General features: G+C 57.4%; 1 protein-coding gene across 1 annotated transcript in view; it reads right to left on the reverse strand.

Moving 5' to 3' along the window:
* Positions 1 to 11345, reverse strand: part of MGAT3 (beta-1,4-mannosyl-glycoprotein 4-beta-N-acetylglucosaminyltransferase) — a 37437-nt gene extending 26092 nt beyond the window's left edge. Inside the window, exon 1 of the mRNA XM_037744374.1 lies at positions 11046 to 11345. Within this exon, the coding sequence (XP_037600302.1) occupies positions 11046 to 11089 (44 nt within the window). The 5' untranslated portion in view covers positions 11090 to 11345. The remainder of the gene's footprint in view (positions 1 to 11045) is intronic.
* Between the last annotated feature and the right edge of the window lie 698 nt (positions 11346 to 12043).

Raw genomic sequence — 12043 nt, forward strand, 5'->3', positions numbered from 1 at the left:
AAAAGAAAAAAGAAAAAGAAAGCTCCGCATCAGGGGTCCCATGTCCACACATCTCCTCTTTGGGACACTATATTTTGTATTCCCTTCCTGGTGCCCAGCAGCAGGGCCCCTGCCCACTCCTACCTTCTTAGCCTCATTACCCTTCGGGGCTTGGGAGCAGCAGAGCCAAAGAGATGGGGCTACCTGCACTCCCAAATCAAGAAGGCCGGGCCCAGCTTTCCCAGGCCTGGGATGCCCCCAGGGCCGCAGAGGGTTTCCCAGGCACACCCCGGCCAGGCAGAAATGCTCTTCCCCACCCGACTCCCGTTTCTCCAGGGCTCTGCCCCAACGCCTACCCTTCGCCCTCTGCACCAGCTCTCACTGCAATGGCCCCACAAGACAGGTGCTTCCCAAAGGCAAAGACTTTAGGTCAGGGCCTGGCACCTGCTTGGTGGGCACTCTGTCAGGGCTTGCTGAATGAATTAACCAGGAATGGCCAAGGTACCTGTAAGACTGCACAGCCTAAGAGACACTAGTTCATATGTGATGGAGGTGTTCATACTGTGTACATATACATGTGGCATGCACAAAACACATGCATGCAAACTGCACACGGTCATGCCCTGATGTCAGCAGAGCTGTGCCCTGACACCTAGCTTACTCACCGGTGCACAATAGGCACTTAGGGAGAAACTGCTGAAAGAATGGATGGACGGATGAGTGCTCTGTACTGGGTACAGAGTGTACTGGGTAAAGGGTCAAGAGCTTGGAAGGAACAGAAACTCACCCCACCCAGGATGGAGGCTCAGACGAGATGACAACACTGTCACAAGGCACAACTTGACCCATGTGTAGGAGGATAGTGAGACATGCACTTTGAGGCAGGGTCAGTAATGACATTGGCCACAGGGAAGACCATGCCTACTGGGCCCTGGCATGGAGGTGAAACTAGCAGCCCTGGCTCCTGCCCTGGGGGCCACCTCTGTCTAGGAGGGGCAGGAGGGCCTCCTAAGGAGGGGGTCTCTGGCAGCAGCTGGGCTGGAGAGGGCAGGCTCTCCAGGGGTGCAGAGTGCCAGTACCAGCAAAAGCCAGGAGGTAGGAAGGTGAGGGCCACATGTGGAATATGGCAATTGCCCAAGAGGCTGGAGCATGGGGGACGCGGGGGAAGAAAGAGCTGGACTGGCCCCGGAGGAAGGAGGTCAGAGGTGTTTAGACAAAATTCTCAGAGCATTGCATTCCAGGAGCCCCAGGCCTGGGCTCCCATGACCCAATTTCCAGGAATAAGAGCAACACAGGCCTCCTGCCGCAGGTTTGCCTGCTCTGGGGGATGTGCCTGGTGCTAGGCAAGCCCCACCATGAAACCCCACAGCTGGTCACTGCTCACAAGCGGTGGCCCCAGAATCAGACAAAGCAGGAGCCGGCTGTCTCCAGGGCTCCTTTTCGTCCCTCTCACTGTTAGAATACAACTTCATTTTTCTGGTTCTAAAGGTTTCTAACCCACTCTAGAACACCAGGAAAGCACAGAGAAAGAAGCAGGGCAGTGTCCCCGCCTCCCACCATCCTGGCCATGACTGGCGTCTGGCCAGACCTTCCTTGCAAGCCCTTCTCTTCCCCATGAAGCTTTTGCTGGAACCAACATCAACATGGGTTTCCTGCCACCTTCGGGCAGTGCACATTTTGCTCTACGAGGCTTTTCTTTTGAAACGAAGTTTCTCTCTTGTTGCCCATGCTGAGGCACAAAGGCACAGCCTTGGCTCACTGCAACCTATGCCTCCTGGGTTCAAGTGATTCTCCCACCTCAGCCTCCCTAGTAACTGGGATTACAGGTGCCCTCCACCACGCTCAGCTAATTTTTGTATATTTAGTACAGAAGGGGTTTCACCCTGTTGGCCAGGCTGGTCTAGAACTCCTGACCTCAGGTGGTCCACTGTCTCAGTCTCCCAAAGTGCTCCTGCTCATCTACACCCATAGCTAACCTTGTTCCTGCTGAGAAATGTTCTGGCCTGGGGACAGGGGAAGAGGGTGGGGTACAGTCTCATGTGGGCCTGGTGTCTCCTCCTCACACCACACAGGGGACCCTCAGCTCTCTGAGGCACTCTGGGCAAGTTTCCCAGGGCCCCAGACTTTAAGGCTCCCTCTGCAAAATGGGTGGGTTTGGCTGGCCACGTGTCCTCTCTTGGCTGATCCCCTGAGCTCAGCTGTAGCCCTCGGAAGGTTTTCCGACCCTGGGATATGGGCACATGTGAAAAATAGAGCCATACCTTCCAACCCACTGTGGGCATTCAATGAAACCGTGTGTGTAAGATGCTTTGTTAATTGTAGAGCACCACACAGACTCATCGGGTCCCTCACCCATCGGGCAGGCTCTGTACTGCAGACACTAGACACGAGCAAACCACCTCCCTGTCTAGCACTCAATTTCCATACAGTGAAATGAGGATTATTTTGGCACCCTGGCCCATGGTTCTTGAGATATGAAAATTAAATCACGCAAGAAAACTCCAGCACCTCTTTCCCGTTCATGCCACAAATATGAGTTAGAAATGTAACATGCAGGCCGGGCGCGGTGGCTCACACCTGTAATCCCAGCACTTTGGGAGGCCGAGGCAGGTGGATCATGAGGTCAAGAGATCGAGACCATCCTGGTGAAACCCCGTCTCTACTAAAACTACAAAAAAATTAGCTGGGCATGGTGGTGTGTGCCTGTAATCCCAGCTACTCAGGAGGCTGAGGCAGGAGAATTGCCTGAACCCAGGAGGTGGAGGTTGCGGTGAGCCGAGATCGCGCCATTGCACTCCAGCCTGGGTAACAAGAGCGAAGCTCCGTCTAAAAAAAAAAAAAAAAAAAGAAATGTAACATGCACAGTCCTGGGCCATGGGGGGGGAGGTAACTTCTCGATCTCTCACCTGAACCAGCCAGTAGGCACTGTTTCTGAAAGCGGTCCTCACCGCCACTCTTGCAATCACCGTTCAACAAATATTTAAGAAATATGTATCAGGCTGGGTGCGGTGGCTCACACCTATAATCCCAGCACTTCGGGAGGCCAAGGCGGGCGGATCACTTGAGGTGGGGAGTTTGAGAGCAGCCTGGGCAACATGGTGAAACTCCATCTCTACTAAAATACTAAAATTAGCCAGGTGTTGGCGGCACGCGCCTGTAATCCCAACTACTCAGGAGGCTGAGGCAGGAGAATCGCTTGAACCCGGGAGGCAGAGACTGCAGTAAGCTGAAATTGTGCCACTGCACTCCAGCCTGGGTGACAGACTGAGACTCCATCTCAAAAAAAAAGAAAAGAAATATGTATCAAATGCCTTCTACGTGCCAGGCACAGAGCCAGGCCCTAGTGCATGCCTGGTGCCAGCCTGGGAGCCTAACCCATCCCAGTCATCTGTAGCTCTTCCTGTGCCCCTCTCCCGAGGCAGCCACCATCACTGACCCACCATGATTCACCCCAACCAGGTGCCAGGCCCCAGGTAGCAAGAGGAGGATGCACCACAAGAGATTCGCCCAGTGCCTTAGGCAAGCTCTGGGCATCACACCCCATCTGGGACTTGCTTCCAGGAAGAGGCAGAGGCAGAGGCAGCAAGTGTTAGGATGAAAGCATTGTGGGGGCAGTGGGGCAGGAGTGAGCATGGTGTATGAAGAGCTGGCGGGGCAGAGGCTACGAACACAGGCGGGGGCTGGGTCACAGGATCTGGGTCACAGGGGATGGGGATCTTGAAATCTAGCAGCCACTACAGATGCCATGGGGCTGGGAAATGGCCCTTGGAGTGCATAGGCCTCTGTATCCCCAGGGCAGCATTTATTTTATGTTTTTTATTTTTGAGACAGGGTCTTGCTCTGTCACTCAGGCTGGAGTACAGTGGCGTAATCTCAGCTCACTGCAGCCTTGACCTCCCAGGCTCAAGTGATCTTCCCCCTCAACCTTCCAAGTAGTTGAGGCTACAGGCGTGTGCCACCACACCTGGCTAATTTTTAAAATTTTCTGTAGAGACAGGGTCCCACTTTGTTGCCCAGGCTGGTCTCAAACTCCTGGACTCAATGAATTCTCCTACCTCGGCCTCTCAAAGATTGGGATTACTTAGGGAGTCCAAGTCAGCATTTTTTAAACTGTGGGTTTCCAGCCCTCCCGTGGGGAGAGGCTGACTCAGCAGGGCTGGCTAGGGCCTGGGAAACAGGTACTTTACTCAGGCCGCCCAGGTGACACTGAGCAGACCTTCCAGAGACAGGGCCCAGGACAGTGGCGGGAGGAGGGCCTCGAAGAGGAGGCCTGGAACACAAGAGTCTAAGTGGTGGCTGTCTCAGGGCTCTAAGCCTCAGAGAGCAGACCGTGCTGGGAGCCCACGGGAGAGAAGGAGCAGGTCTGGGTGACCGAGAGAACATGCTCTCTGAGAGTCCGACACGCTGGACACAATCGTAGCCCTTCCCCTTCCCGGCTGTGGGCCCCTGACTCTGGGCACCGTCAAAATGCCAAACAGGGATGATACTAGTGCTTGCCTCTCAGAAAGTTATGAGACATCTCTGGGAAACATCTGGGAGAATGCATACAAAGTGGTTGGTTGGCCCTGGGCCCAGCACATAGTAAGTGCTTGATAAAGAGCAGCAAATTATGATGACCAGGAGGCCAAGGTGGGGAGGACAACCGTGGGAGCCATCCATCACGAGGCCTGACAGCCAGAGTCCCAGTACCCACTGGGGCCGGCCTCCCTTGCTCAGAACCCTGTCTCTCTGGGCTGTTCCTTCTGGGAAGTTTCTGGCCTGCCCAGAGGGGGCAGCTGGAGGGCAGGCTCGGAGGAGGTCCTGGTGTCTGCACAGGTTCTGTCTCCCTAGCCTGGCCCTCACGCACCCCTCCCAAGGGATTCCCACTTCAGTAAGAACCAAAGTTTCGAGCAAAATAAGCTTCATAAAGTAAGTTCATAAAACAATAGGGTAATTAGGTGTGTGAATGATTTCCATTGTTCCAGTTTTGTTTTTATAGAAAAGATGAAAATAAGTGAGTCAAAAGGGGAAATTCCACTAAAGGCAGCACAAGGAGAAGTACGTGAAAATTCGGTTAACTTCCTGACTTATGGGCAAGGCCTTGGGTCCCCTTGTCAGCTCCTTGCTGGACTGTGAGAGGGGGTTCCCGGCCTGCTTCCGGCCTGTGGGCAGCTCCGCCCCTTCCCGAAGCCTCACTATCCCCTTCCTGGTGGTGGGGACAGTAGCCCCTCCCAAGCAGGTCCCTGTACCCTTCCTCTGTAGTGTGAGGCTGCCCTCTGGAGGGTCAGTCCCTTCCATCAGGGATGAAGGAGGAGAAGTAATGAGCAGGACAGCCAGGCTGCTCACCTGGGCTGAGGTTCATTCATTCATTCATTCATCTGCACAGTTAACTGAGGGCCTCCTCAGTACCTGTGTCACTGAGTCTATCAGGAACACCTAACAAACACGCCAAAGACACAGGCAGGGTGCTCTGGGAGCTGATAGCAAGGACACCAGGGAGCATGTGGGCTTCCCCAAGCCAGCGACACTGCAGCTAAGATGTAAAGAGTGGGTCAGCCCGAACAAGAGACTGCACCTCAATTTCCCCATCTGCGAGGGGATTATCCCGGAACCTCATCATGCGCTGCCATAGGAACACAACACCTGATGGCTACGGATATTTTTGTGGGCAGAAACGTGCACATTGGAGGGGCTGCGGCGTCGAGGGAAGAGCCAAAGGGGAGAAGGTTCTGTCTGACTTGGGTTGCAGGGCTAGTGTCACAGAGGAAGGGGCTCATGAGGAAGCTTTTGATGGGCCACAGAGTTACAGGGGACAGCGGAATGGAACAGGAATTCAAGTCGAGGCAACAGCACAGTGAAGGAATAGAATGTGAGGTTTGGGACCTGCTTGGGCCACATCTTGGCACTCTCACTGGCTTAAGCTTGGGGCCTATTCTGTGCAGAACCCCAAGGCCAGGCCAAGGTGGAGAGGACCCCTGGAAGGAAGGGCTGGAGCAAGTGTGCAGCAGGGTGAGGGGTGTGGAGGGTGTCAGGATGGGGAGGACACCAGGATCTCCCCATTCTCTCAAGCCTCACCCCAGGGCTGGCACAGGGTGGCCCCTCACCTCCAGCCCCAGGCCTCCCACGCCTGCCCCTGTAAGCCCTTCTGACAGTATCACCAGCGGCTCCCAAATCTAGCTGACCAACACTCTCTGCATCCTTTCTTCCTCATTCAACCATTGTTTATTAAGCACCCACTGAATGCCTGGGGTCTAAAGCTGGCACGTACCAGCCCCCATTATGACACTCATTAGGCAATCACTGGCTTAAAGTTGGCCATACAGGGAGGATTTATACCACGGCGATCGGCCAACTCATCAGGGGTTTGTTTCACAGAGAGCCAGTTGCCAGCCTACTATTGCCACCAGTTGGAGCAACGGATCTGGAAAGGCAGGCCCCTGGCCAGAAGGACTCAGTCAGAAAAGGAAGACATCCATCACGTACGTAAACAACACATCTCCAAGGGCATTCGGTATAGTCTCCAAAGAGGCGGGGGTGAATCGGGAAACTCACTCTGGAATGGAGCAGTAAACTATGGAAACTATGCCAAGCTGTTCAAATAGTAACAGTCCACCTCACCCCATTTTATTTTTTATTTTTTTTCCGAGATGGAGTCTCGTTCTGTCGCCCAGGCTGGATTGCAGTGGCGTGATCTTGACTCACTGCAGCCTCTGCCTCTGGGTTCAAGTGATTCTCCTGCCTCAGCAGGAGATAGCTGGGATTATTGGTGCCTGCCTGGCTTTTTTTTTTTTTTTTTGAGACAGAGTTTCGATCTTGTTGCCCAAGCTGGAGTGCAATGATACAATCTCAGCTCACTGCAACCTCTACCTCCTGGGTTCAAGCAATTCTCCTGCCTCAGTCTCCCAATTAGCTTCGAATACAGGTGCACACCACCACGCCTGGCTAATTTTGTATTTTTAATAGAGACAGGGTTTCTCCATGTTGGCCAGGCTGCTCTTGAACTCCTGACCTCAGGTGATCTGTCCACCTCAGTTTCCCAAAGTGCTGGGATTACAGGCGTGAGCCACCGCACCCAGCAGCACCCCTGTTTTAGACACGAGAAAACAGGAACAGAGATGCAGAGTCACCAGCCCACGGTCACACTGAGAGGGGCAGAGCTGTGATTTGAACTGGGCCACTAGATCTGGAATTCCTACTTTTAGTGACTCTTACCTTGCCCCCAAGCAGCCAGCACAGGGCTAGGCAGACCATCAGTGCCCATGGGTATCTGCTCCCCAGTGGGATTCTAATCTTCTCAGGGCTTGCAAGTCCTGTGTTCTCTCTCTCCAGAACAGTAAATTATTACCCCTATCTGAGGACATCATGTTCTGAGACCTGGTCCCCACATGGAGGGCTGGAGGTGGCTGAGACAAGGGGCTGCATTAATGCATTCTGGGAAGCAAAGAGGCTCTGGCCTTGGGGAGCACTGCAGGACACCCTAAATGCCTTTGGCTGGGTGGGTGGATGCTCACGGGGCCAAGTGCGGCTGTGTTGGCAGGCCACCCTGCCTCTGGCCATTCCTCATCACTTATCTAGTCTCCTCCCAGATTTGCATGACGACCATGCAGCTCCCTCACCTTCGGCTCTCTGCTGTTCATGTCTAGCCCAGCCCTCTCATGATTCTCACGGCCGCTGCCCAGTGAAGCTGGCCTGGGCCGCCAGCTGGCATCGTTGTCCTCATTTTCCAGGTAATAATACCAACGCTGCAGCCAGCAATCTCCCGAGTGCTGCTTAGGTGCCAGGCGCCCCGTGTGCATCCTCTCATTCAATCCTCTCTGCAACTCATCCCACAATCAAATTCTCTGGAATCCGAGCACTTTGGGAGGCAGAGGCAGGAGGATCACTTGAGCCCAGAAGTTCAAGACCAGCCTGGCCAACACAGCAAGACCCCTATCTCTATTTAAAAAAAAAAAAAAAAATTAGCTGGGTGTGGTGGCTCAACCTGTAGTCCTAGCTACCCAGGAGGTTGAGGCAGAAGGATCCCTTGAGCCCAGAAGGTCAAGGCTGCAGTGAGCTATGATCACACCACCTCCAGCTTGGATGACAGAGTAAGACCCTGTCTCAAAACAAAAACAAAACCTCCCTATTTGACAGATGTGGGAACCAAGGCTCAAAAGCTGACTTCCTGAGGTGGTCCAGTTATTAGAGAAAAAGAGATCATCAGGGCTGGGCAAGGTGGCTCACACTTGTAATCCCAACACTTTGGGAGGCCGAGGCGGATGGATCACTTGAGGGCAGGAGTTCAAGACCAGCTTGACCAACCTGGTGAAACCCTGTCACTACTGAAAATACAAAAATTAGCTGGGTGTGGTGTCTGGCGCCTGTAGTCCTAGCTACTCCGCAGGCTGAGGTGGGAGAATCACTTGAATGCAGGAGGTGGAGGTTACAGTGAGCTGCGATGGCGCCACTGAACTCCAGCCTGGGCAACAGAGTGAGACTCCATCTCAAAAAAAATGGAAAAGAAAAAGAAATCGTCAGTGTGCCTCAAGCAGCCCTGGCCACACCAAAGGCACCAGGCAGACCCTCAGAAGGGGTGGCTGAGCCAGCAGCATCCCCCCAGCCAGTTCTTGGCTCCCTGCTGTCCTCAGGACCAAACACTAGCTCCCTGCTCTGCCCTCCCACCTCACCTCCACCTGGCCTCCCTGCCCAGCTGCTCCCCTGTCTTCATCTCACTTTTCCCAGTGAGCACTCACAGCGCCTGACTGTCTCCACCGCCACCTCTCAACACACACCGGGCACTCACGCCTCTGAGCCTTTGCTCAGGCCATTCCCTCCCCCAGAACGCCCTTCCCACCTTTCTCTACCCAGAGAACTCTGCCAGCTTCCTGTCATCATCTCTTCCAGTAAGTTCTCTCTTCCTCTTGGGCTGGGACCCCTCTTTCAAACTTTCCTGGGACCCTGAGCAGATCCCGTTAGCACTCTACAGCCTGAAAAACCCCTCAGAGCTGCAGCTCCTGGGGTGAGGGCTTTCCCCTCCATCCTTCCGCCTGGCTCCATATCTGATCTTTAATAACTGCGCCCCCAGCCCAAGTGACACGCTAGTGCCCACAACTTCCCCATCAAGGCGAATCTAGACTGGTGTGCCCCAGGAATGAAGCGGGAGACCGGGGAGGAATCCCACTGGGGTAGTGTGTCTGCCTACACCCCATCAGGGGCCTTCAGGGGCGTCTTCCGGGACTGGGAGTCATCCTTGACCTCAGACCACCAGGTCTGGCCGAATGCAGCATCCCTTCCTGCTGCACCCCAGCTCGGGCACCTCACCACACACACACCAGGGCGCACTCCCCTCCCCACCTCCGGTTCCAGAACTCACTATTTGCAGATATTTATAGCGCCCTTCCTCAGCCAGGTTCCCTCCCCCGCCCTGGGCAGTGCAGTGCAAGGAGCTGGGCGCCCCCACCACGGTAAAAGGCCGGGACCCTCCCCACACTCGCCTCTGCCTTGTCCCCAAGGGTAGCTACGGCCGCAGCCCCCGCACCCGCCCAGCACCTCGACTGCGCCTGGGCCTCGGCCGTCGCCGCCGCAGCCCGGGGTCGGGGGTGGGGAAGGCGGGCGCGAAGGCCTCCCGCCCCAGCCCAGCGCTGCACCGGAGGTTGGGGGCGCCGCGCACAAAGCAGGGCTCGAGCCCCGCGCCTCGGAGACATCTCCCGCCCGGCTAGGAGAGGGGGTCGGGCGCCGCGGCTCTGGCCTCCTGGACCCGGCGAGCTCCAAGGAGCGGCGGGTGGGGGGAGGGGACCCGCGCCGAGCTGCTTCCCCGGTATCCCGCCCCCACCGCGGCCCTAGGGCCCCCAGCCCCAGCGAGCCCGCGGCCGCCACCTAAGGTCACGCTCGGGGAGCGGACCGCGGAGCTGGGCGGGGGGCGCCGAACGCAGCACGGGAGAGCGGGGAGAGCGGGCAGCGCGGGGATGGAGGGGCCGCGGCGCCCCCCAGGACGCCGGGGTCAACTCACCCATCGCCCGCTGAGTCTCAGCAGCGGCGGCAGCAGCAGCGGCGGCGGCGGCTCCGGGGCCCCCGGGGTCCCCGGCGGGGAGATGCTGGCGTCCGCCGCAGCCTCTCGCCCCATCCCGGGCTCCGGCGGCGGCGGCGGCTGCGGCGGGCGCCCGGCATCGCAGGCAGCGCGGCCCCGGCCCGGCCCCGATCCCCGCCCCCCACCCCCACCTCCACCCCGTCCTGCGGGCCCGGCGCGGCCGCTCTGCTGCACCCTGGGGCGGCGGCGGGGGCCCGGCGAGCGGACGGGCGCGGAGGAGGGATCGCGGCGGGCGCGCGGGGGGCGCGGAGGCGAGGCCGAGCGCGGCGCGCAGGGGTGCCCGCTCCCGCCGGCCCTGGCGACTCCGGCCCCCACCCCGCCCCCACCGCAGACCCCTCCCCTCCCCCGCCAGCCGGGTTCCGCCGCCGCGCGGGGCCGGGGGCGCCTCGCACCGCAGACTCCGGCCGCCGCCGCCCCGCCCGCGCGTGCTGGATCAAGTGTGTGCGTGTGCGAGCGAGTGTGTGAGTGCGAGTGTGCGCGCGCCCCTCCTGTGACCGTGCGTGCACCGGCCCACGGCCCGGGGCGGCCTGCGCGGGGGCGCGTGTGGGGACGCGGGTGGCTCGGGGTGCAGGCCTGGTGTGCACGCGGGGCGGCGAGTCCCGTTCTGTGTGTGCGTGGTCTGTGCGTTCGGCACGCAGCGTGCCCAGGTCATTGTGACTCTGTGTGCCGGAGTCTGTGCCTGTGTGTGCGTGGAGTGCAGACCCGTGTTGCGGTGTGTGCGTGGATCCGGCTGAGCCCGCGTGAACCTGGGCCAGGACTGCGTGCAGGCATCCGTGACCGTGTGTGGAGGCCTGGGCTTGTGATGTGTGTACGGGGCCAGCCGGGCCTATTAGTGTGTCTACACAGTCTGTGTGTCTGCTTGGGGCGTTGGTGACCGCTGCACACCGGCCTGCGGCCTTCCGACACCCTCCATCCACTCACAGGCCCTAAGCAACCTGAGCACTCTTGGGGTAACTGGGGGGGATACCCCCTCCCCTGGTCGCCCCATGCCTGGCTGGCCCTGCCCATCTCTTGAGCCTACTCTCCTGCCACTTGTCCACCAGCAGTTCTCCGAGGGCCCACCATGTTGCGCGCTGTCTCCTCGAGGTCTTGCTGCCGGCCAGTCCTCTAGGGTTCTGGAGTGTCCGTTCCCCACGTGTTTCCCACCACCTTTCAAGTGGTTCTGCTCTGGCGCCCTGAAGAGCAGCCACTTCCGGTCGCGGGTGCAAGGCACGAGGCATCGTGGGTACGCAGCAGATTTCTCTGCGCCACCATCGCTGCATCGGTGAGGGTGCAGGGATTCCCCTCCAATGCTAGATCCCAGCGAAAGTGCTGCAGGGTGGTCCCAGAGGCCTTTGCTGAGCCATCTGGGCTGCCCGGGGCTGGTCTTCCTGCTCCAGGTGCCTCCGTGCCCAGCTGCATCCTGTTGCTGAGCAGGAAGCGTTTACCTACTCCAACGTTCACCTGAGCAGGTCACTCTCCTGCCTGAACCCTCAATGGCTTCCACTTGCCCTCAGCTTAAGTTCAGTGCCTGGGCGAGGCACAAGGAGCCCCTGGTAACCTAGCCTTCCCCTCTTCTTCAGCATCACCCTGGCGGCTCTCTTCTTCCTGGAGGCTCTCACTAACCAAGGGTGAGCAAACCATTTGCTGTAAGAGCCTGATTGTAAATATTTTAGGCTTTGCCAACCATACGGTCTCTGTCCCAACTACTCAATTCTGCCATCGTAGCATAAAATCAACCATAGAAAATATGCAAAAGAATGAGAATGGCTTTGTTCCAATAAAACTTTATTTATGGACACAAAAATCTGAATTTCATATCATTTTCACGTGTCCAGAAACATTTTTTGATGTTTTCCCAACCACTTGAAAGTGTAAGATCCAGGCCGGACGCGGTGGCTCAAGCCTGTAATCCCAGCACTTTGGAAGGCCGAGGTGGGTGGATCACGAGGTCAAGAGATGGAGACCATCCTGGTCAACATGGTGAAACCCCGTCTCTACTAAAAATACAAAACATTAGCTGGGCATGGTGGCGCGTGC

This window comes from Cebus imitator, unplaced genomic scaffold, assembly GCF_001604975.1.
Source record: "Cebus imitator isolate Cc_AM_T3 unplaced genomic scaffold, Cebus_imitator-1.0 Scaffold170, whole genome shotgun sequence".
Taxonomy (NCBI): domain Eukaryota; kingdom Metazoa; phylum Chordata; class Mammalia; order Primates; family Cebidae; genus Cebus; species Cebus imitator.